Below are 26,430 nucleotides of genomic sequence, written 5' to 3'. Positions count from 1 at the left end.
GTAGGCGTCAGTCCATTCAACCTACTGTGTAGGTATATGACACTGGCTTGAAGAAAGTTTTTCTTCCTTATTCAGAGGAATCGGGCAAATTGCAGATATGCAGTTGGTTAGTACCTCATCCACTAGATGGGGTGACATGGAACAACTTAGGAAGAGGAATGAAATACCCTGGAAGAATTCCGATTTTCAATAATGGAATATCATTGACTTTAGGGTCGATGATGGCCATTATCTTGCACTGACTAATGGCTAAAAAGCCCGAAACCGGTCTGCAAGTGTGCCCGTTTCATTTGTATTACCAATTACATATGCAGGACATTTTTCTGTGAAGATTCCTGCACTGACGCCTGTCTGATATAATCCAACGCCCTTCATGGTATTAGCCAGGGGAGTAGATGAGACTGGCCTGAACGAATTGTTCTTTTAGATGATTTGGTCTTGGGATTACATACAAACCTAGTTTTTCTTTCGAAAACTGAACTAGGAGATAAAAGAAAATGGGAACACTAAAATTATTGTACAATCAAGTTATAAAATGTATTTATAAATAATTCCAGCTGGATATCACTATAAATTTATAATATGAAACAATAGATATTCAATTTCTTTATAAAATGAAAAAACGTATATACATTTTGGGTACAGTGGCCATAAACATTTGAATAGTAACAAAATAGAGATGTTCAAATCTATATTCGAAAACGTATAATAGGAACAATATTTTTTTTACACGTGACGTAATATTCCTTACCTCAACTGAACTCACAGTTTTGTTTCTTTGGATATTCTGTTGATATTCTAGGCAAAGCATTAACGTGAAAATATTCCCCAAGAATTCTGTTTCGGATCAAAACAAAAACAACAAGAAATAAAATAAAATTTCCACCAATAACTATACTGTAATGTAAATGAATACCTTAATCAGATTCAACAACGTAAGTACCAATCAAGTACTCTTACTACTATCTATTCCGGTATCTGACGAACTAGAAACTGTATCGAAGTATTCCGTTTGTTCAGTAGTTTCCATTCGTAATCCATCGTCTGTTTCTTCTGGAAATTCTTGACTTTCTGTATTACCTTGGGAATCTTCTGGAAGGGAACTCATATCTTGCTGGGAAGAAACTCCTTGGTCTACTTCTGCAAAGTCTGTGTTGTTGGAAGATGTTGTTTCTTCATCTTCTTCGTCCTCCACTTCGACTGCAGTGATAGATGGATGAACACCTGAAAAAATATTTGGTTCAAATCTTGATGCGAGACAAATTCTTTGATCTGAAGAATTTTGACGTCATTTGACAAAAAAAATGTATACTTCAGACAAGAATTAAGGAGACTCAAGTAAAAAAATCTTAAAGACTCTTTCGCATTGAAGTAGTATGCAGATCGAGACCCCGACGTCAAGTCACAAAACCCTTATAGCGTGTCATTACCTAAGGAGTAGGCAGATTGAGACCTCAGTGTAGTACATCATTCGAAATGGTTTCGAAGTCAAAGCTGAAACATCGAATAACTAAAAACACCAATCGCGTTTCAACTCTGACTTTAAATAATCACAGTCAACGTTTGGGAGTAGGCAGACAAAGACCAGTTACGAGACCTGTGGGGTACGCAAATTGAGACCCCGGCGTCAATTCACAAAACCCTTAAAGCGTCTCACTACCTAAAGAGTAGGCAGATTGAGACCTCATTATAATCATAGCTTCAAAGACGAAACCGAAACGTTGAACAACTGCAAACACCAGACGCGGTTCCAGTCGGACTACTGACCACGGAAACCTTCCCGAAAAGACACACTCATATAAAATGTGGCAGACAACTTCAGTGGAGTTGTGTGATTATAGAGGCTCCCGACACCAGGCACAGGGCCTGCCGTTAGGCGCCTGTAATTCTTATGCAGTTGCTGTCGGCGTGTCCGGCCTCAGCCTGTATTCATAGACATAATGCAGCCCTATGAGTGCTTTGTGGTATTGACGAGACATCGATGTTTCCTTATGCCCCGAGAGATACTAGGTTTACGAATTCCGCAGACTGTACCTAACATCGGGTACAGTCTGCGAAAAGTAGCATCGAAACTTCGGGGAAAGGGCCCGACGAGGACAACTTTTTCTGTAAAAAAATGTAGTTTAATTTTAAAAAAACGCAATAACTTCATTGAATCACTTGTTACATTATCTCCGAATTATTATTGTTCAAATTTAGGATTATACTAGTTAGGTCTTTCCTGATTTAATACAAGGTGTTTTGTAAACCTTTTATAAATTCACCAATCATTTAGCTCTAAATATTACATTCAAGGAATAATTTTCTATATAGAGGAGAGTTCAGATAGACCATTACACTGATATTGGAAAAACCGGTTAGGTGAAAACTAAATGTACCTCGTTTCATGTTTTGCATTTTTTCTAGTTAAAATGATGGTCGCGACGTCATTAACATTTGATATGAACTTAGCAACACCGTAAAACTTTCTTCTTCCTGTATTTTTGTTGTTCTGACTATACATACGATTTTGTGGTTAGTTCCGAAATTAAGACTCATTTCATAATACGAAACACATATTTCATATTTGGAATTTTGTTAAAGAGATATTTGATTCAGCAGTACTGATTAACTAATTCTATTGTATGAGTACCTACTTTTTTTAACGTTTTTTGTAAGTGGGGTAAATTTCGATGGTAGTGTCATTTTTGAAACTTCGATTTTACTTCGAAAAGGATAAATTTGGATGTCACTTCCTGATGAACAAAACATGTTCTTATAGAACTAACGAATAATACTGATTTTATAGTGTTTTTCCCGGAAAATGTAAAGGTCTATTGTTTTACAAATGCTTTCAATTTTCCTGAAAATTATTACCCAATCCATCTCCTTGACAATAGTAATGCGGCTCATCCGATGATGTAGAAGTTATCGATCCATCTGGAACGGCCTGTGTCCCCATAATTTGCAATAGCCAGTGTGGAAAACCATTTTCTACGGAAAGAACTACAAAATATTCGAACTGATGAAGCCTTAGTTTTTCTTACTACTCTTTAGCTCTAACGTGTGTGCTTTGTATGGTCTGTTGATGAGCCGGTGTCTAGGATTTGTAGAAACCACGTAATTTTGTTTGTTATTTAACCAAATAGCTGGTTCACCAGGTCAGGTAGGGAGTCAGAAATTTGAAACTCACTATAAATTTTAAATCAGTAATCTTATCCCTAATCAGTCAGAACATGTCACAAAGGATTTTTCCGTTGATTGGAACTCAACCAGACTATATATAGAGGCAAGCTCTGCCATGTTCACGCTGCTATTACAACCGATATTATTCAGTTTGTTTTTGTATCTGGACTGACTTTTTACAAGTTTTTATTCAAATTGCTTGGTCTGTTGCAACTTACAGACGCTGCGTTCTTTAGTATTTGTTTGGCAGCCATCAAGAGCGAACGTTTTCGGTGAATTTGTGAAAATGGAGATAATTGGTCGTTATGTGGTACAATACTTTAACTTGAAAGTCCCCAGCCCAACCAATATAAAAGCGGAACTGGATCCTACACTGGGTGAGTCTGCTCCTTCGTTTACAACAGTAAAACATTGGGTAGCAGAGTTTAAACGAGGCCATACGAGCTGCCTCGCAGTGGTCGACCAAATGAGGTGATGACTCTAGAAACGGTGAAAAAAATCCACAAAGAGGTACTGAATGATCGTTAACTGAAAGTGCGCAAGCTAGCAGACTTAGTAGGTACTCCAAAAAGTGCGGTACACTGTATATTATCTGAAAGTTTGGACGCGAGAAAGCTGTGTGCAAGATGGGTGCCGCGTTTGCTCATATTCGAGCAAAAACATCATTTTCTGTTCCCAAACTTGAAAAAATGGCTCAGTGATCAAAGATTTTCCAACGATGAAGAATTGATGTCGGCAGTTAATGTCTATTTTGAGGAGCAAAACAGTTTTCATTATAAAAACTGTATAGAACTTATTAAACGCGCGCTAGGAAAAGTGTATAGAGCTGCAAGAAGATTTTGTTGAAACAAATACATTTCTTCCAAAATTTTTGCGTTTGTGTTTTCTTTGTTGGGGTGGTACCTCTGGGACAACTTTTGTATACATATATCCTTTTCCGGAGACCTGGTGAACCGTGCCCATTTGCACATTGTCACTATCTTTAAGACTTATGAAGATCGATACTGGCAAAGAAAAGACGATGCAAATTTCTCCTTAGAATTATTTGTTCTACAAGTTTATTCTGTGTGAGTAAACTCAGGCACGACTGTAAAAGCCGTACCTTGTGGATTAATGTTACTTGCTATCGAACGAATTCCCAACAAAACGACATTATTTCCCACATCCAAAATATCGACAGCTTCTTGTAACGGAGCAGGTATCTCAAAATCCTCTAGAAGGTCTTGTACGGAGTTCGGGTCAAAAAGTGCTTCCCTACTGGCACGAGCGACTTGATTCTCCAACTGTTGTGACGTTGAAGGTATTCCCTCATTCGCGAATTCTGTAAACAGTGAGGTAGGATGTCCCGAGTTGTGTCTATCTTCAACATTCGGAGCTTCATTTTCGACAGATCCTCCATTCAATTCAATATTTCCATTTTCTGTATCACTCCTATTGGATTCCGTTCCATTATTAGGGTTACCTTCAATACATAGAGAATGGGAATAATTACAAAATGTTATGCCAAGATATCATAGGCCCATAGAGGTTTGCGTGACATACAAATCAAAGTAGTTTGCTTAAATCGAAATCAATTTTACCCAAAAGTTTGGATTGTAGAACACTTAGTTTATGTTTGTTTGAAGGTGATTTGAAGAATTGAAAATAAATAGCTTCCGGTGGTCAACAGAGTATTACACGTCAAGGCGTCAAATTCTACAACTCAATTCCCGATTATCTAAAGACTATTGGAGTGTTCTCTTTTAAAAAGAAATTGAAGGACTCAATATTTAGTGGTTATTTCCAGACATAACATTAGTATTAATAGTATTAACTATCCTATGAGATTGATGCTGTTATATAGATTTATGTATGTGTATATATGTGTGGCCCATCAGACCTACTGCGCCAAAGTGAGCTGTGACTTTCCAGAGGAGGGATACATTTAATTTCATATCTACAAGAGTTATTGCTTTAATCTTACATTTCACTAAAATTAGACTTTTGGCAAGATAATCTCTCGGTATTTCGAATTTTTTTATTCAAGTGATATATTGGAAGCATTACTAGATAGAAACATTTGGTATGTCACATGAATAATTTCTCAGTCTTTACAAGTTATTCAAAATGCTTATGGTTTCAACACACTAACACGCTTCATAAAGAGGTTTAGATCATGTACAGGAGTTTGTTTCAGTTTACACTCCAAACATTCAATATAGAATTTGAACATATATCATTCATTCATAGAATGTTACACTACGTAATATAATTCATACAGGGTGGGGCCCCGAAAACGAAACAGATCGAATATCTTCAAAACACGTGTGCTGAAAAAAAAATGCATAAACACGTCGATTTTTAATCCAAGGGGGACATCTTCCTATCATAATCTCAACTGTCATACGTCTTCCCCCTCTTGAAAAAATTACATGACTTGAAAATTGGAAAATTGTGCATAAATTCAACTAAGATCACTCCAAACTATATTGATTCATAGTAGATGCTCGAAGTGTTCTCCATTCACTGCCATACATTGCGAATGAAGTATCATAATTTGGAACACGGACAGTTTTTTTCCCACAAGAGAGCGCCAAAATCGAAAGGTAAGTATCTAAAATTGCCATGGCTGAATTCCTTATGAAATTACCTTTTCAACGATGTGTCACACTTAACACTTTCCCTATTCAAATTGTTTGGGTGATAGTCACCGAGGGGTGGAGGAAAAGGTATGACAGTTGAGGTTATGATAGGAAGATGTCCCCCTTGGATTACAAATCGACGTGTTTTTGCATGTTTTTCAGAACACATATGTTTTGAAGATATTCGATATGTTTCGTTTTCGGTGCCCCACCCCGTATAATTTCACTTACACAGTACAGTATCACCGTCAAAGGTGAACTTCGAAGTTTCGGGACAAGACACTTGTTTCATTACCCCGTTTGCATCGTTTTGGATAAAATTACCAGACAAACGACTCGTTTCATAACATAATAATGAGGGGTGAATTAGCGCAGTGGTAGTGCGACCTCGGCCAGATGTTTTTATCGAGGAAATTTATCTAGTTGAATTTGGGAAGATGATGCATTGTCAAATGGCGAGAGGACTGAGAATAGCCATGATGCTCGCTAGGTGGTTCGGGAACCAAACAGTCGATGTCGTTGACAACCAAACACGTTTTCATTACTCCCATTAGATATTTCATTACAGTTCACGAAACTTTCTATGGACGAGAAATAAAAGGCGAAGCTCAGTTTATTTTATTTAGGAACAGAAAAAATAAACGGTTCTGCCACACGAAAAACCTCAACGAATGTCTCTTTAGAGTAAAAAAGAGATATACGCAGTTATTAAAAAAATAAGGTGAATTTTCTTTTTTCTCAAAAAAATATTTATTTATTCATCAATTTCTATTTTGTTCCCTTCGAAGTAGTCCTCCTCAGATATAATGCACTTGTGCTAGCGTCACAGTAGAATAATACAACCAGTAGGCTCTCTTACCACGTACTCCGCCCAAATTGCCGGGGACCTTCAACCGCTCTTAGGATGAGATTCTCATCCAACGCGTTCGGTGCTGTAGTATCGAAGGATTCGACGGTACCACGGGCATCGGATTAGTTATAATGAACGGTCGGAAATTGATATTGTGATTAGTTTATTCGCTGTTGTTATTTTTGTTTTTAGGTTTTGTAGTTGGTTATAAGTAACTTACCACAAAATATTCTATAATAACCTTAAATTTCGATTTCATATGAGCCTAAGGTAAAATAACGAAACTGGCTTCACACTTCGTTTTGAAGTCACCAAGAACTTTGTGAATGAAAGTAGTGGGAGTGTACTTACTGGTCGATTTCTACTGTTAGCGTTTCGAATCCTCAAAGCAGTTCTGATATACACTTTTCGGTATTTCCTTGATGTACTGAGGCATTCAGAGCGAGCATTGTCATTCACATCATCTAGACCTTCTGTGAAAAGCTTTTACCACTTGTTAAAATTTTTCTTGACTCAAAGTTCAATCACAGTATGCCACTGTCAACATTTTGAGTGTTTTTGAGTATTCGATTCCTTTTTTGACAAAAAATTTAATGCAAAACGCCGAACATGCATAACACTTTCAACTTTTATGCCTCTCACCAAAAATTGAACATGCTAAACAGCTGTAACCATGAACAAGTGCACCACCATAAAAAAAATCGCTAATCGAATGTAGGTTGCCCGCGAAATTTGAACATTCACCTTATTTTTCTAACAGACTACGTAAATTGTTAAGTTTCCTAAAAACAAAATGATCGAACATGAAATAACTAGTATCCGACCGAAACTGGTTTTTACGACCGAAACCGAAAACAAATTTCGGCAACGGTCTCAGTTTCGGCCGAAACCGAAACTTCCTTATAAGGATTATGTTTTGGAGGAAAAAATAAAGAAAACGTTATTATAATCAGTCAGTCTTTATTGTTTTATCTTTAAATCACAAAGTTATGGAGTCTTCGACATTATAATCAACATAACAAACCCTTAGTTAAGAAAAATATCAATTGCACCTTAAAAATACTTAAAATAGGTGAGGTGTTCATTTGAGTAGGTGTAGATCCTTCTTTTGAATATTACTGATGGTTTTTCAAAAATATTGAACATAAAATTACTTATTTAAGTTGTTACCTACTATCATAATAGGTATTTATTTATGTTATAAAAGTAAGTCGCGAGTCACGACATGATTAGGCACGTGGACGCGGCAAAATGTCTTCGTTGCTTCTATGAAATTCAACGCGCCGAACATGACCGATCACAGCGCGGGAACTCCCGAATGCAGTTTCGGTTCGGTCGTAATTTTATTGGCGTCTGTAATATAATGCGAAAGATTAAATTTGAGGTGTGCAGACATAAATGAAAGAAAAACTGAATTGAAACAATGTGACCCGACCAGGATTCGAACCAGGCTGACCTGTTCCCTAGATAGGCGCATTAACCAACTACGCTATCGAAGCCACCAAGCAGATTGATATCTTCAATTCAGGTTGTTGTAGTGTTAGTGCAATAAGAAATAGTTGATGCGGCTGTCTAGAGAACAACAGAGCCGTGTTCCATGGAATATCATATTATTTTCTTAGTTTTTATGGTTTTGTCCCCGTAGAAAAATTCTCACTTGGCCCTTGAATATAGATGTTCCTTTATTTTTGTTGATTCTACCTGTATCAATGATGTCTTTAATGTAGATGACTGATTTACAATTTAAGTTCTTGTCTTGTGAAAACTGTGAATTAAAAAGTACAAAAATATGAATGAATTCCTCTTTACCTTCGATATCTCTACCGCTGTTACCAGGAAAATTTTCCATCACTGGCTCTTGAATATTAGCAAACGGTACTAGAGCCCATTCTGGTGGTATATTAAACTCTATTACATCATCTTTGATTTTTTCTATTTCTACGATATTCAACTTGTTCAAACTATTTTCTACGATGCAATTAGTGATCGATTTGATATCATCCATGGGGCTATAATCTTCCACGTCTGTAAACGAACCCCCTTTTTTTGTTTTCTTTCTTTTTTTACCCAATAAGTTTGAGGGCCCCGGCGAGCTGTCTCTGTCTCTATCTCTCATTACTGACTTTCGACTTATGTGACCCTGAGGACTCAAGAAGTGGTTGAAAAACGTTCGACCAGGTAATATATTGCTGAACTTATCCAACTCGTTTATTCTGTTGGGATCAGTTTTGATTTTTTGATGAGAAGACGTTGCCAACGGCACAAAAATAGATTTCTCCAAATTCACCAACTTCTTCAAATAAATTTTGTTGTCTTCACTGGATAATTTAGGAGTAGTCGACGTTTCTTCAAAAAAATCAGTTTCCTCAGAATTTTCCGGTAATGTGTTGGGAGGTGATGAGTTTTGATGATTCGAATCCATCAATACATCGGAAGATTTTTCTTTAACGCCAGTTGGGGACTTTGTTCGGGTTTCTCGAGGAATCACATCAGACGTTGCTGGCTCTACAAACGGAATTATGAATTGAAGCGAAATTTAGTGCATATTCATGCCCTCTTAAGGATATATTTTGAATAAGATCTAATGAAGAGTTTTTGGAATTGAACTAACAACTTGAATTAAGAAAAGGTACCACTAAATACTATTCCTCTAATCCAGAAATTACTATACAGGGTGGGCCATCGAAACCTTGACTTGGAGGTTTTGTGTACTAATCTTGCAAATCCTAAAAAACGCTCAGACAGGTTGATTTTTATTGGGAGTGGGACAGTTTTTTCCTCATTTACAGCGTCGTCACTTCAACCCCGGAGCAGAGGGGTGAACAACCCTTGGAATTTTAATAGGGACCTGGGGGCTCACACATCGTTTGAAAAACCTTGGAATTCTCTAAACAACGGTGTACCTTTTTTTTTATTTGGACGAACCACATTAAATTTAGAGTTGAAGTTACTTACTTTATTCTCATGCTAGCATATGCTCAAAATGGGCACCTCCAGCTTCCATGCAATAATAGAGATTCTGCTGGAAACGTTCTCGAACATTGTGGAGCATTTCTGGAGTGATTTGGCGACATTCATTTGTGATTCGTTGCCGTAAATCTTCGAGTGATGCAGGAGGAGTACAGTAAATTCTGCTTTTCAAATGACCCCACAGAAAGAAATCTAACGGCGAAAGGTCTGGTAATCGTGGTGGCCATTCGATAGGGCTTCGCCTCCCAATCCAGTGATCCGGAAAAGTCTAATCTAAATCAGTGCTGCCGCAACATCAATTCAAAAAGTACCGAAATTTACAAGAAAATAGTACCCAAAATGTATTGCGCAAGACTAGGCATGGCACATGCGCATAAGTCATTTCAGACCAAATGCCAGTAATGCCAAACGTGTAATAATGTTATCCATTTAAATTCGGAAAATATATGGAGTAAAAAATTTGCTGGAAACTAAGAAATATTCCTTAAGAGAAAGATCATAATCAGAACATTTGATAAAAAGGTGTCTTTTTCCTTCTTCAAATTGCTCTTTCACGATTGCAAATGTGTTTTGTTTTAATTAGGTTTCTGTCACAATAGAATGAACAATACTAAAGACGTTTTCAAGTAGCTAGATTCGAGAATTTATTTTTACCCGTCCATATTCCTTTTTATTTTGACAAAACAATAAAACCAATTTCTCAAGGTGAAGTGTGAGGTTAGAAGTTGAAACTGCTGTTCTGCTGACTGACTGACAGATGACAGAACCACAGTTCACAGGCACAATACAGAACACAGGATTAAACAATGCAGAGTTATGATGATAGCTCGCAATTTTGACACAAGTACGGTATTTGCTGATCTGGAACTTGAAACACGGAATTGCATTGTTGCCACACATATTGTTGTTATTTTTTACTGTACTCGATGGGAGTCAATGTGAAAATGTAAAAAATTGGGATTATAGTAAATAGTACCGAATAGTCTACATATTGATCCGGGTAGTATCTTCGTATCAAAATCATGGAATAGTACCGAATGCGGTACAATAGTACCTTAACGGCAGCACTGATCTAAATACTGCTGAACAGGCAGAGCATAGTGCGGAGGAGCCCCATCTTGTTGAAGTATTAACAGATCCTCCCGATAATTATAGTCATTTTCAATAATATCAGTGAGAAGGGGATTAATAGTATCTTCCAGAAGCTCCAGATACATTTGTTCGGTTAAATTCTAGCACATACATTTAATTCTTGTAGACGTTGAGTATGCATTTCATGAAAATGGTGAGGATTTGAATCAGCCCAATAGCGACAATTATGGCGATTAACTGTGCAAGCAAATGTTGAAAACAAAATGTGGATTTTCCACCGCTCGTTCACTAACTAGCTCGCAAAATTGCAAGCGTCGATCGAAATGAAATAATCTTCATTCAGTTCTTGCGTTAATTTAATCTTATAAGGATGCATTTTGTGGGTTTTTAAAATACGCCGAATGCTAGTTCGTGACACCCCGGAAACAAATGCTAACTTTCTTGTGCTCAAAGGATGGTCAAGCTCAACAAGGCCCAGAATTGCCACTTGTGTCGCCTCATTTGTTACTGGTGCTTCGATTTGCCGTTTTTTATTTGCTACAGATTCAGTTGCGCGAATTTTGCAATTAAATCGAAAACATACTGCCGCGACACATTCTTTCCATGTTGTTGATTGAGCAGTTCAGCGTCTCTCGCAGCACAACGTCTATTTCCATAGTACAGTTAAATCAACTCAACCCTCTCTGCAGTTGTGTAAACCATTGTTTCTTTAGCAACACTTTACGGCACTCACTACTAGTAATAATGTAGATATCACTTTTAACATAAAAATGAGAAATAGAAACAGCATTTTTAACCATTTCTCAATTGTAATAGTCCTCTCATCAAAGAAGAACTGAAAAATTAACAAAAAATTAGCCTAAGAAACAAATGAAAGAGTTCCAAATACATTCCAACCGAGCAGTGGCGTACAACAATTTGTTGCTATTAACAATATTAAAAAGTTAATTAACGGAAAGAACTCTTTTGAATACGTCCAAATTTAAAAAAATGTACACCATTGTTTAGAGAATTCCAAGATCTTTCAAACAATGTGCGACTTTCCCCCTGTTCCCTATTAAAATTCCAAGGGTTGTTCACCCCTCTGCTCCGGGGTTGAAGTGACGACGCTGTAAATGGGGAAAAAACTGTCCCCCTTCCAATAAAACCTCCATGTCAAGTTTTCGATGGCCCACCCTGTATACGGGCAACTATGTCTCGACCAATTGTTTTCTCATATTCAATAATAAATTCCGAACAAGTAGTCTGTAATCAAAATCTTGTGTTTGTGTGTGTATATGTAAGCGTTAAGTGTGTGCACCGGTAGCATTAAAAAATGAGCTGAATGTTCAAATTTCCCGGGCTGAGTAATTCGATGAGCAATTTTTTAGGTTAGTACACTCGTCTCGAATATATGTTCACAGTTTCAGCTGTTTAGCATATTTAGTTTGTTGGTGAGATGCATAAAAAATGGTATTGAAAACACTTCCTATATTGACAGTGTCATACGGTAATTGTACTCTGTGCACTCACAATTGGCTCAAACTTTTCACAGAAGGTCGAAAAGATGTGAATCCGTAATCATGCCTCTGCCACCGTATTCACCAGATTCGGCCCCCTGCGACTTTTTCCTGTTCCCAAGATCAAAAGAACCCGTGAAAGGACGGCGTTTTGCGACAATTGACGGTAAAAAGATATATCAAAAAGTACATATCAGAACCGTTGAAAATTCATCTTATTTTTTGAACTGACCTCGTAGAGTTAGCGTGTAAATTAAAATGGCTACTCCAGTTTTTCCTCCAGAGAAACGAATGATAATCTGCGTTTGCCTCTTCTTCATTGCGAACTTAATCCTGTTGAACTCGTTTCGGCTCAAGTGAAGGGTTTCGTTGCAAGAAGAAACACGACATTCGAAATAAAAGATGTCAAAATACTCTTTGAAAAAACGTCCATTCCGATAAATGGTGGAAATGTATTGAACATGTTGTGGAAGATGAAGAAAACTGTGGAAATTAGACCATTCAGTTGAGGAAACTGTAGAACCTTTAATCATAATATTCGATGAAAATCCATGGAATTTATCTGATGGTAACGTACCAGAATTTTTGCTTGTACTTAATACCAAATGAGCATACATGTCAATATTTCCGATTAAAATGTTATAACAATAATAATTGTATATAAATAAATTTACACACATCGGAAAAGTCTAGGGATATTTTTAAAAATTACAATAATTTTTTTTTTTAGATCACTTTAGGGAAAAAAAAGTTGACGGGTGATTATTAAACGAATGTAACTTACAACAAAATTTATTAAATGGTCAAAAATACTGAATGCGCATATAAGCAAAACTAAAAAAAAATATGGCTCTTCTTTGGCACCTCGAAAAAAAATTGGAATCAGTACAAAGTATGGCCTCCACGCTGGTTTATTACGGCCCTACATCTATCGTGCATCGACAAAATGAGATTATCAATGTCTTGTTGAGGTACATTTGCCCATTCAGCGATTAAAAGCTCTCTCAATTGAAACGTTGTGTGAATGTTCCCCATATGCGGAGTAATTCTTCGTTGAAGCATGTCCCATACATGCTCGATGGGATTCAGGTCCGGTGATTGTGCTGGCCATGGCAATACATCAACTCCTTCGTTGGTGAGCCAGTCACTAGACGCGCGACATGTGGACGAGCATTATCGTGCATTAGGTGGAAGTTTTCACCAACAGCACCAGCAAACGGACGGACGATAGGTAGAAGAATGGTGTCGAGGTACTGTCGAGCTGTGAGGGAGCGATTTGGAAAAACGAGATCGGTTCTGCCACCGATCATGATTCCGCCCCATAGCATTACTGTACCACCTCTGTATGTGTGGACTTCCTGGACGTGTCTCAAACGTTCATTATTTCCAGGTCGTCTCCACATTCTTACTCGACGAGAATCTGGATAAAATCCAAATCTGGATTCGTCTGTAAACAAAACTGTGGCCCAATCATTTGCATCCCAGTTTTGATGTTCTTGACACCACTCTAATCTTCTACCGCGATTGCCTCTCGACAAAGGTGGACATCTAAGTGGCCTTCTGTTGTGGAGATCTGCTTCATGCAGTCGATTTCTGACAGTATCACGACCAATGGTTACCTGGTGCGTCTGCTGCAACACGTTAACCAACTCAGGTGCTGTGATTGTCGATTGTCTTCTTGCGGTTAAGACCAAAAATCGGTCTTGAACTGCAGTTGTAGCGCGTTCTCGCCCTGGATGTTGTTCGGCTGGACTGCCAGTTTCACGGAAACGCCGCCACAATCGACTGATAACACTTTGGGAGACCCCCAAACGAAGAGCTACATCATTTTGTCGCATGCCACCTTGAAGAAGCCCTACAGCTCTATTCATCTCAGTCAATGGTAAGTGATGGCGTTCCATGTTAAATCACAATACTTCCAGTTTAATTGCTGAGCAAGAACTGCATAGAATGTACAAACTCGACACTTTCAGATTATTCATTTTAGCCGAAAAGCTACAGTTTGTAAAAAACTTGATAAAAGATTAGTTACCGTTTTTGCAGGCTTTGTTCAACCCATAGAAATCTACAGGGTGGTCGAGTGTACCAATTTAATCGAAATAAACGACCTCATGCATTTATTTTTATGATATTTAGTATGTTATAAAAATATCCCTAGACTTTTCCGATGTGTGTAGTTATTAGTTTTAACACGTATTTTTTGATTTAATACCCCAAAGGACGCCACTGCAGCTAGAAATGAGACCCAAACGCTCATAACATGTTTTGTTGGAGACCCGTTTGCCATACAAAAATAGGGTGAACCTGGTAAAGTATTATAAACCGCCGCGCCGTGGCAAATCATGACAAAATCACAAAATTTGTTTGCGCACCTTGTTAGAGCTTTGCATTTATGATAAGCACTCATTACTTTTCACTATTAGGAAACACAGTATACATGTGTTTGTGTATAGTTTGAAAATGAATTTCAATGACTGTACCAGACTGACCGTGAAAGTGTTTTTTTCATGTAACGGCACCAACTTGAGTCACACTCTAAATCTAATGTTGATCCTTGCAAAAGAAATCTTTACCTTCTATTTTTCTTTCATTTTCGACTGCTAGCGAAAAGCTATTTTCTTCTGGAACCTGATTCGTTACTACCTTCGAGCTCTCACTTTTTTTTTCCAATGTACTGAATACATTCTCTACTATACTATCGCTAATTGATTTGGCGGTTACAAGGTTTTCGCTTGAGGAGTTTTTCAATATTTTCTTCTTGATTTGCGGCACATGAATAGCACTCGAAGGTCCCGGTTCTGAAAACCAGTCTATTTCACCCGATTTGTCCACTCTCTCAGCCCTAGGATTCAAAAAGTTATTCATGAAAGTCCGACCCGGTCTAATTTCGACAATCTTTTGAAACTGGTTACTTTCGTTGATTTCTGGAAAAGTAAATGATTTTTTGTCGACTGTGTTGCTGAAGCGAATCTTTCTATTTTTCGATGTCAAGTCCTCGCAACTGAGAGCCTGTCCAAATGCGTAATTTTGTTCTCTCGAACAAGTTTTTGGGAGGTCGTTGCACGAAGAATTTTGATATCCAGCATCCATTACTGTTTCAGACTGATTATTCTGTTCTTCTACATCGCTTTGATTTTCAGAAGGTGATACTTCAGAGGAAATGAGTTCTATAAATGAAATCATACTTTGTTAGAGTCTGTTGTATGATGACATTGAATCGAGACCGGATATCACTCTACCCTATGAATAACATTCTTACCCTATCATTAAAGGTGAAGTTAGATGCGGAGTCAAGCTCCGATATTGACCAGTAACGACTTTGTGCTGTACTCAACACTCTGAGGCCATTTAAATTTGTTGCCCTGTGCATAGGGCCACACTGATGTATCAGTTCTAATGTTGAATTTCTACAGCTGTGAGAAATGATATAATTAGCCAAGTGTTGTGGCTGACACCGCCACTGAATTCCAAAAGAAAACTAAATTGGTTACAGAGGAATTTGCGCACTGGTGTGAGGTGAATCATCTAATTAACAATACAGACAAAATGGTGTTCATAGAGTTTACAAGTCCCCTCAGGCGAACACACAATCTTACAATAAATATTGATGATATTGAAATAAACACATCAGAGTCAGCACGATACTTAGGTATGGAACTAGACTACAAGTTCTCATTTAACAACCAAATAGATCCTATTTGCAAAAAACTAAATAAACTATATTATGCTTTCTATACACTCAAGTCAAATTTTCATAGACCTTACTTGATTAATTTATATTATGAACTGGTATACAGGGCTTTTCATGATGAGCGTTAATTAGCCGTTTCTGGCAAACTATTCAACGGATCAACCTGAAACTTCCACAGTATGCATAAGTCAATATGACCTACACGCCTAAAATATTTCAGACGAAGCGGCGTTGTCGCTTCTACTATAAAGTAGCGGCTTCTTTGATTTTTCAAATGGAACACCCCGTATATAATATCATATTATGATTCATTATCACTTTGTCAACAAATTCATATACTATTTCCCTATACCTATCTATTACCGTTTAGAAGATATAAATTAATTTCGATATTTTTTTTATCAAACATGAACTTCTATAAATGCTAATAATTTTGAACTCTCTTGCACAAAAACGATCAAATTTGAAATGGAGTGGAGTGATACTATGAGGATCTTCACTCCGAGTCATATTTTCATTTGCCTCATACAGGGTCTTCAAAAAATGCAGATACTTTGATCTCATGAAAAAGTGAGTGGAACTCAATTTTTTCAAATGGAACACCCTGTATATTTCAACATTTTTGAGCTCTAGAGCTAAATTTTAGATTAACTTCATTCAGATAATACTATTTCTATTTTGAACCGTTTTTGAGATAAACTGTTTCAAACGGAAATTGACATGGTTTCCTTGTTCATCACTCATTTTTGTAAAACAAATTTCATTTGATGTTTATCAATTAGTCACAGATAATACAATGAGAAGATAATTATTAAAATACTCCTCAACCATCGAATGAAACTTCTCTTCAAACAATAGTTTTATTAACGCTGAAACACGAACTGAAAATAATAAACCCATAAATTAATGAGTTAATTTAATCGTCAGTGTATTTCAGAATATGTTCAAACACATCTCCCCCTCTACTTAAACAAACATGTAATCTCTTCAAAAGATTGTCATGTGTAGCGCTTCTGATCAAGTCTGGAGTCAAACTATTGAAAGCAGTTGTAACTCTCGATTTCATATCTTCCATTGTTGTTATTGGAGTAGAGTAAACCATATTTTCAATGAAACCCCACACGAAATATTCTAATGGATTGCCATCTGGTGTTCTAGGTGGCCAACGAAAAGGTCCATTATTACCAATCCATCTGTCTTCGAAGATTTCGGTTAAAGCTTCGCTGACTGAATGAGAATTATGGGGTGGAGCACCATCCATTTGGTACCATACACGTTCTCTTCCTGGTCTATTATTTAAAATCATTTGAATTCCATTCCTCAGTAAATCTTCATATTTTGATGCATTCAAATTATCATCATAAAACTAGATATAAAAAATTGACTCATTCTTTATGGCACAAAATACATTGAATTGTCATCTTTCTTGAAAACCCCTTTGGCGGACAACATGGGGATTTTCTGGCGCCCAATAATGACTGTTGTGTCTATTGAAAACTCAATTTTTTATGAACTGTGTATACCTTTTTAATTAAAGGAAAACATACACTGAAAAAGTTCTTAATCCAAGGAGCATATTATACTTTAGAGGATTTTATTCAAAAGTGTGGCTGCATGTATCCATCCAATATGTTTTAACTTTTGTGTGAAATTGACTATTGTTAATGTGTTTGCACTTGTTGTTTGTTTTTCATTTTTTTTTGACATATCTCATGTTGTAAGAACAACCTAAAGAGACAAATATATTATCTATCTATCTATCTATAATTACCTATTTGAAAATGACTTGAACTATGTTATTGATTCAAAACTTAATTCATTGAAGTATCTCTTAATCAACTTTCAACAGAGTCAGTTGCTCAATATATATTTTGCTCAAGTAGAGGAGGATATTCCACAGTAGGAAACGTTTTTATAGCATGAAAGGAAATTCTGAGGTGCATAGCAAATCATTCAAACAGAGAATCATGCAAGGCACTTTTTAAGGAATATGTTATCCTAACTTTAACATCAGTTTATATTCTTGAACTGTGTATGTATTTGTTCAAAAATAAATCAACTTTTACAACAAATCTAAAACTTCATCAACTAGAACCAAGAACCATTTTCATTCGCCCTTAGCTAGGTTCAAAATAATGTCATGTGGACTGGAATACATTGGTTCAAAGATATATAACCACCTTCCACATCATTTAGTGGCTGTGTTAAAGAAATCATTAAAGAATTAATTACTTATGATGCACTGTTTGGAACCTTTGGTATAGTAATGAATATTACCCTTGAAGATGATCACTTGGTGAATGAAACAAGTATCGAGGAAATAACTATTTGGTTTTGGGATTAAACTCCAGAATAATTCAAAGAATGGTTCATTTGAAAAATGTTTTCATGCTTTGCAAGAATTCTTTGTATAACTCATATTCATCTCAGTTTTAGAGTATGAGCCTGTCTTCCCCTTTTCTTTTCTTTTTTTAATCTGTATTTTGTATTAACACTTCTTAAACAATTTTATTGTTTGACTGGAAATAAAGAATTATTATTATTATTGTTATTCTCTACAGTGAATTTCTTGTGTTTGCTGATGATCTGAAGATGTTCAAAGTTATTCATGACTCAGCTAATACTGAATGATTACAGTACAAATTAACTAACTTTGTAAGCTGGTGTGATATAAACTTATCGCAATTGAATATAGACAAATGTCATGCATTTACTTGTTTCTGAAGCATGAATCCTACAAATAGTCCATAAAAAATAAAGCACTCGGAATTGGAAACAACAAATACAATCAAAGATTTAGGAAACACTCTTGACCCAAAGATCTCTATTTTTTTTAAATCATATACCGGGTGTCCCACATTTTATGTGACAGGCAATATCTGGTTTGTTGAAGGAGATACACAAAAATGTTTCATACAAAAGTTTTAGGAGTTCATGAGAGCTATATTTTGATATCATTTTTAAATATCCAAGGTGTTTGGTGTAGGTGCTACAGACCAAAATTCCATTTTTTAAAATAGAACGCTCTGTATATCATTACATATTCAGATGCTACGTTAAATTCTGATATCATTTCATGTTTGGTTTTTGAAATTCGGTTACGGCGTTGTTGAGTTATTGCTTAAAATGTAAAGTCATGAGAACGACTATTATTTTTAAAAATATCTCATACAATTATTCTCTCTGCATCAGATCACATGAAAATTAGTCAAAATTTTGGGTGTTCGAAGTAATGGTTTCAATTTTGAGTTGTGGAATTCAGTCAGGAATCATTTTGAATATGAAACAATTGCGAAATTGAAAGAGGTGTATTCGAAAACAAATCTTTAATTAATAACAATGTAAATAATATAACTTGATAAATCATTTCATAAGAATGGTAGGTACCTAGAAATAAGTTATAAAAATTGTTCAAAGTGATGCCCATTAGATATTATACAGGCTTCGAAACGTCGAATCACTTCCCTCATACAAGTCGCTCTTATAATATCAGGCGTAATATCACTGCACGCTAGTCGAATTTTCATTTTCAGATCATCCACATTCGAAGGGGAAGTAGTGAAAACAATATCTTTTAAATAACCCCATAGGAAAAAATCAAGCGGTGATAAATCTGGGGAACGAGCCGGCCACCGAATTGGACCCTTATTACCAATCCATCTATTTGGGTACGTTCTATCCAGATATTCAGTAACAACCTTTGAATTGTGAGGAGGAGCACCATCTTGTTGCCACCAAATTCCTTGTCGTTCTGCTATGGAAATATCTTCCATCAACTGGATCAAATCATTTTCTAGAAAATGTAAATATCGCAATCCATTGAGATTTTCATTGAAAAAGTGAGGTCCTATGATGCGGCCATTGAACAATCCACACTATACATTAATACCCCAAGTAGTTTGAAAATTACTTTCGCGGACCCAGTGGGGATTTTCTTGAGACCAATAGTGAGTGTTATGTCGATTCACAACTCCATTATTGTGGAATCGCGATTCATCGCTCCACAAAATTTGACTGAATATGTTAGGACTTTCATGTAATATTACCTGAATACAAGCAATGAATTCAAGTCGTCGTTCAAAGTCCGTGGGTTTCAAACCTTGTACCAACTGAATTTTGAATGGGTGGTATTTATTTTCTTTCAGAATTCTCTGTACATTAGATTTACTCACACCGACTTCTTCTGCAAGAGTACGGATAGAAAAATGTGGATGATTAATAATATAAGCCAACACATTGATCTCTAAATCTTCAGTTCTAACAGATCTCGTATGATGACGATGCTTTATAGTAGAAGGAAATGACCCAGTTCGCAATTTTTCTACAACTCTCGAAAAAGTCATTCGTGACGAAATGGGTCTGTCTGGAAAACGTTCTTGGTATAGACGTTGTGCTTGACGGAAGTTTTTCTGACATTCCCCAAAAATTAATAACATATCAATGCAATCACTTGGACTAAACGCGAAAGGCATACTGGAGTTTTCGCACAAAGAACACAGTTACTGTTTTGCAAAGAATCACTGAATCGAACTGACAAGTAGATACAATTCAACAACATTTGTTACCATGGCATCAACAAGCATAAGCTACTTGATGAAATTGTGCAATATAAGGCAATTCACCCTCAAGTTAGTCACATTCTCAAGAATTTCAATATTATATTCAACTGATATCGATATCGTATCGTAGAGGTGAGAATAATGGTTTGTATTCAGTAGTAGTCTAGTTCAATTTAATAAAAGATATAGACTGGATTCGTGTACGAGTAAATAAGTTTTTTTGAAACTTTATATTTAAGGAAAAGTGCAATAACTCAACAACGCCGTAACGGAATTTCAAAAACCAAACATGAAATGATATCAGAATTTAACGTAGCATCTGAATATGTAATGATATATAGGGCGTTCTATTTTTAAAAATGGAATTTTGATCTGTAGCACCTACACCAAACACCCTGTGTATTTAAAAATTATATCAAAATATAGCTCTCATGAACTCCTAAAACTTTTGTATGAAACATTTTTGTGTATCTCCTTCAACAAACCAGATATTGCCTGTCACATAAAATGTGGGACACCCGGTATATGGTTCAATTATTAGACCAATAATCGATTACATCTCCCCAATTACAGAGAATACAGATCTCACAAAACAATCCATGGCAGCATTAATTTTCCGGAACTTGTTGAACTTTCAATTCTAAATCAGAATCCAAAGAGAACAAGAAATGCAGAAATCTTCAGTATAGAAATACAAGCCTGTCACAGTTGCTCAAAGGCCTCTCTCTATGTGACTATCCCCATTTCCAATGCTGAGACAACTATCACAGCAAATTTTTGCATGATGAAAACACAGGACCAAGAGTTACATGTACCCCAGTTGAGAATACCATATCGTAGATGGCATTTGATGTTTGCGTAACAAAGGATTGGCAGGATGTTTCCAATACAATGTCGTCACCTCACAAACCACAAAAGGAGACTAAATCATCTGTCGGTAACAAATAAGACAGATGGGTATCCGCGGCTAAGCTAAACAGTAGGGACGGGAGTGGGTTAAGCAAATTTCAAATAGATCTTAATGGGCGCCATGTAAATTTAATCCTCCAGATACCATAAGTAACTTACAATATCAATAGCTTACCAATTAATATTGGAAATAAAAGATAAGATCCCCGATATGATTTATTCAGTAATCCTAACTTACATGGATTAACCGACAATGCTTCTAAAACAACAATGCGATATTCACCCTACTATGGGGTGTTCAAATGTCAATACAAGAGCGTGGTGTATATAACCACAAATTCAATCAGCCATAAATTAAGGTAGTAACGACGCTTAAAAGAAAATTACAATACGTCAAGTAAACTACCACGAAAATTGAGTAAGTGTGGGGGAAATCGTAAATACTAGTATTGGAATGTAAGACAATCTCGTTTGCGTCGCGTGAGCTCAGGCGTAGGCGCATCGGTGTCAACAAACAATTGTAAAATGAAGAAAACACCTCAATTTGCGTTTTACAAATGAAACCAAATACGTTGTCAACTAGCAGTGAACTCAGCCAGAAAGAGAATCACTATATCAAACAGGTAACAATAATCAAAAGGGCAAACAATTATTTAAACAGGTAACAAACAAAAGAGCAAATAATCATTTGAACAATTCAGTATTACACAAATATTCAAATAAATCAATTATAACTTGCGTGCTCCTTTTGGGCCGCCCGGTATATGGTGTTAGGCTATCCCGTAGTTCGACGGAGGTGGATCACCTTGTAGTACGGCGGAGATGGACCACGCTGTAGCACCGCAAGGATAGATCACCCTGTAGCACCACCAAGATAGATCACCCTGTAGGGCACAACAAGGTGTACCAGTATTGGATCACCAAATAGGACCCCAAAGAAAAAAATAAAAACCCTACGAAAGGAAATTCTCAATCAGAATCAGATAAAACCAAAGTGAGATTCAACCCCATTCAATAGGGACTAGTTGACTAATTGAATGAGTGTTGAAACCTCTCTTCAAAACTAATATTCAGTTGAATTACGATGGAGTCAAAATTTACTAAAATAATTAAAAACACATTCTTACTCTGGCCAAGGGGTTTTCTATACCTTTCTTCGTGTGCGGTGCTCTGCACGGAAGTCCTACTGGGACTTGATGAGCGACTAAGAGCCTTCTGTTTCTTATGAATCTGATTTCGGAAATCCTTCCACCTGGCACAATGAGTTCGGTAACCACCACAAATACTCAAAAGAGTTTAAGTTTCAGACTGCAAATATCCACACCAAAATGACCAATCAATCTTCCACTATACAATCCTGACTTGTAGAAATAATCCCCGTGAAGGATGGCAAAAATACAACCATATATATCCTACAAATCAGTCAGATGGTACCCTTGAACTCTCAACCAAGCTCAACGAAGGTCAACACCGAAATCCGAGAGACTGCCACATCTGACAGCTAACCAGTTGTTGCCACAGTGTGTCCAATTTACGCTACAAGCACCAAGGGGGCGCTGTGCACAACATCATAATCTATCAATTTCTCCACAGCCACTCGAGACATCATCAACAAGTCCATGACCCATCAAAACCCCTTCTCAAAGCAATGCATCCCTAAAACAACCCTTGACAATTTGAGTAACCGATCAATCCCTCACCCGTGAACAACTGTAGAACTAGCACTAGATCAGTTTTGATCTAACACTAGATCAGTTTTGATCTAGTGCTAAATTGAAACGTAACAATGTTTTGATGAAAATTTTAGTACATAACAATTTTTCTCAATTTTTTTACAAAGTAAGACTTATTTGTTCCACTGGCATAGACTGTCAAGTTAAATGAAAAAGGTTTCAGATACATTTACTGTCTGAAGTTTTTTTTTCGGACCACATCAACATTAAGAAGTTGATAGTTGACCAACTTGTAATGTAACGTTAAATTAGTTCATGCTGCTTGAAATGAAATGCACGAAAGTGATATTTTAACTTTTCAATGATAATATTGATGGCAATTTAGGCTACGTTTCCACCCTCACTTGAGTTTTCACAATATATGATATATTCAATATACTGTTTTAAATATTGTACGTTTAAAAAACAGTTACAGCTTGGCAAATTTAGCTGTGACCCTGAGATGCACGAACAATAAAGGCATTTTCAAAGACAATAAATAACTCACAGTTCGCCACACAGAATAATTTCCCCACTTACTGTACTGACACGATGTTCACTACACGAGTTTCTCGATGTTAATGAGCTTTCACTCTACTCTGCCAGATGATCTACAGAGGTACAACTAGGTTTGCCAAGCTGTACAAACATCAATAAGATTTTGTTTGTGTCTGGATATCAAATACTGTTAATGTATAATAAATTTCAATTCACTTGCCAGTACTACTCTCAAAGTTTTCATTGGATTCCTCTTTAATGTACGGTTCATCCCAATCATCCCAATCTGAAAGAGATTCGTCGTTAGGCTGGTACATTGGAATATCACTTTCATAACCTGAAGCTTCCGAACTGCTTGAGTATTTTTCCATCACAGGTTCATATATTACGCAATTTTCCAATTGACCTGTCTCTTGGATAATACATTCTTCGATTTTGTAATCGTATTTGGTAAGAAGTTTGCTGAAAGAGATGATATGTTACATTTCACTGGAATTTATGGTACTGATAATGACAGAAGTGACAATGTTAGTGACAATATCGCTGACATTTAAAACAAATCAGGTAAAATAATTACCCTATTATAGAATGTGTTATCTGCATTATCTCTAAGAAAAGAGAAATAACAAAATCATTTCTTAAGAACAACATTGAGACAGATTTCAAGCTCCAAATGATTTGTTGAATGAATATTTTCAATTCTACTCTACCAGCGTTCACGTGGTATAGGTCGAAAGTGGAAATTCAGGATTTGTAGCGTCAAAGTTTCAAGCTTTCATTTGATCATACTCGTGATACGAAAAATAAGTGCCCAAGATGAACTATGGAAATACGATTCAGAATAATGTTCAGAAAGCCATCAAAAAACCTTGAGATTGTTGGGGAATGACCTGAGGTACTTTTTTCGATAAAACATTTCACGGAGTTCATAAACTGATTATTGAATAAATGGAAAATTGACTTCAGTTTCGGGATATATTTACTGCTGAGAGAAAAAACTGAATGTGCTTTTTTGCATTTGCATTTCAGAGGGTTTTGAAAGAATTCGTAAATTGTCATATGCATCATGTATGATGTTTTACATAGGTCAAACTGGTAGGACATTTAAAGCAAGCACAAAAGAACACAGAAACAGCTTCCAGAATGGAAAATTTCAAAACCCATTTCCACATGGAAAGTTTGAAACACAATCTTCTAGAATAACTGCCAGTATCTTGGATTAATTTTAATATCAATTATCTATAAGTGACAATATCCAAATTCAGACTTCTGTTTAATCAGTATCGTCAAAGACAATCTTTTGCATACACAGGCATCAAAGGTTGAAACTAGAACTTCAAAATCAACTGAAACCTTTGCATTTGGCCGAATCACGATAACTTTCTTTGTGACACTTGGCAGTAAACACTAACCTCAATTCAGATTGTGAGATGAAGCAGCTATCAGGTCCATAAATCAAGTCAACCAATGGTATTTCAGACCGATTCCTCTCCTCCACAAAAAATCTTCCTCGAAAATGTCCAAAGGTATTGATTCTATACCGAAACTCGTCTATCATTTTCTGTTCCTCAGTACGATCATCACAATAAAAAGGATAATCCACTTTCTCGATAAACTTATAGTAAATTCCATACGAGGGATTAGCCTCGTCATTTTCCTGTATTTCAAAGTCTGAAATATGTTTCGAGAAACTCATGTATGTGCAAACTCCATGAGAAAAGTTCGGACAGCAAAGCATACAAGTGCAAGTGCACAACATTTTTGCAAGTTCTGTCAAACCTTTGCATGGAGAATTGCTATCACAGATACAAGGGGAGGAGTAGGATACTGAGATATAACTATCGTCTAACATGTCCTTTCTTACAAACACTGCCATTTGCGAACATTCTCCTAAAATTTCCGTGCCAGCAGGACCTTCTCCTATCCCAGAGAAAGTCACCGTATAATCAGGAAAACGGTTTACTATGTTGTTTGCCCTGAAATAAATAGTATTTACATGATGAAAACAGTTTCATTACACTTGAAATTACCATTAGTGAGATTATTTCTAATGATTAACTCACCAATCCTGAAATTGCTCTCTATTCCATTCGAATTTATGATCATAATGTCGCATCCTTTTTGGATCAGATGAGAATAAAATATTGAAATCAGAATTAGGGGTGGTGATTATTACTAACTTTGGTTCAACAAAAGCAAATATATTGTAGGGAAAAGCATCCAGTGCATCAGGATATAGATGTTCAATTCTGAAAAAAAAATAGTGAACATCTCAGAATTTCAACAAAGAAACTTCATTGAAGTTAATTTATATCTTACAGCTCAATAGCTACGACCGCATCAGTACACTCTAATCGATAATCAGGATCGGCCACACTTCCTGCAAAAACACTTATTTGAAGAGGTGACTCTCTCCTTCTCAGATATTCCACAGTAAGGGGATGTATTCTGCCAATATTTTCTCTAAGAGTACATTCCTCTATATCAATGCAGAATATATTGTTCAAACTACTTAATCGTTTTAAGAAAATGAAAAGCCCAAATTCAGCACAACCAAAATCACATAATTTCTTGATTTGCTTTCTCCATCTTTCATCAAGAAGGATTTCAAACACTTTTCCATATCGTTGACGAAAAACCGGTGGTTCGAATTTTAGGTTATTTTCTAGATCCTTTACCACTTCTGTATTATCTAGAAGTGACAATTTTCGTTTTTCTATTGATTCCAAGAATTTTATCCGTTTTCTGTTTCTCAAAAATTGATACAAACAAAAACCCAAATAATGAAAAAGTATTAACATTTTTACTAGGAGTGTAAATCATTTTATAATAACATAAACAATAAACACATGTAGTTCAGTGAC

At 36.3% G+C, this 26,430-nt stretch overlaps 1 protein-coding gene across 5 annotated transcripts; it reads right to left on the bottom strand.

Moving 5' to 3' along the window:
* Nucleotides 1–593: 593 nt before the first annotated feature.
* On the bottom strand, nt 594–26,430 carry Hen1 (Hen1 methyltransferase). 5 transcript variants are annotated; one of them, XM_074183110.1, is made up of 10 exons: nt 25,886–26,427; nt 25,630–25,815; nt 24,979–25,542; nt 23,904–24,028; nt 23,787–23,852; nt 14,771–15,364; nt 8,446–9,141; nt 4,268–4,627; nt 2,857–2,985; nt 594–1,224 (listed from the first exon to the last, which is right to left on the bottom strand). In XM_074183110.1, the coding sequence occupies exons 1-10, from the start codon at nt 26,365–26,367 to the stop codon at nt 947–949; spliced, it is 3,480 nt and encodes a 1,159-aa protein (XP_074039211.1). In that variant the 5' UTR covers nt 26,368–26,427; the 3' UTR covers nt 594–946. The 5 variants fall into 5 exon arrangements, with proteins under 5 accessions (XP_074039211.1, XP_074039209.1, XP_074039210.1 ...); XM_074183108.1 differs by having other exon boundaries at nt 23,787–24,028; nt 25,886–26,426; XM_074183109.1 differs by having other exon boundaries at nt 2,857–2,973; nt 23,787–24,028; nt 25,886–26,425.

This window comes from Leptinotarsa decemlineata, unplaced genomic scaffold, assembly GCF_025532065.1.
Source record: "Leptinotarsa decemlineata unplaced genomic scaffold, Ldec_3_MD MMD2_tig00026330_RagTag_RagTag, whole genome shotgun sequence".
NCBI lineage: Eukaryota > Metazoa > Arthropoda > Insecta > Coleoptera > Chrysomelidae > Leptinotarsa > Leptinotarsa decemlineata.
Note: the sequence above shows the minus strand (reverse complement) of the source record. Positions and strands in the feature narration are given on the sequence as shown.

Bases quoted from the DNA above. Each gene is read 5' to 3' on its own strand.
- Hen1 (XM_074183108.1), bottom strand. From the start codon at position 26,367: ATGTTAATACTTTTTCATTATTTGGGTTTTTGTTTGTATCAATTTTTG. The intron at 9,142-14,770 runs GTAAAGATTTCT...TTCCGTTTGTAG, and splicing joins AAATGAAAGAAAAATAGAAG to AGCCAGCAACGTCTGATGTG. The intron at 2,986-4,267 runs GTACGGCTTTTA...AATATTTTGTAG, and splicing joins AAGTAACATTAATCCACAAG to TTCTTTCCGTAGAAAATGGT.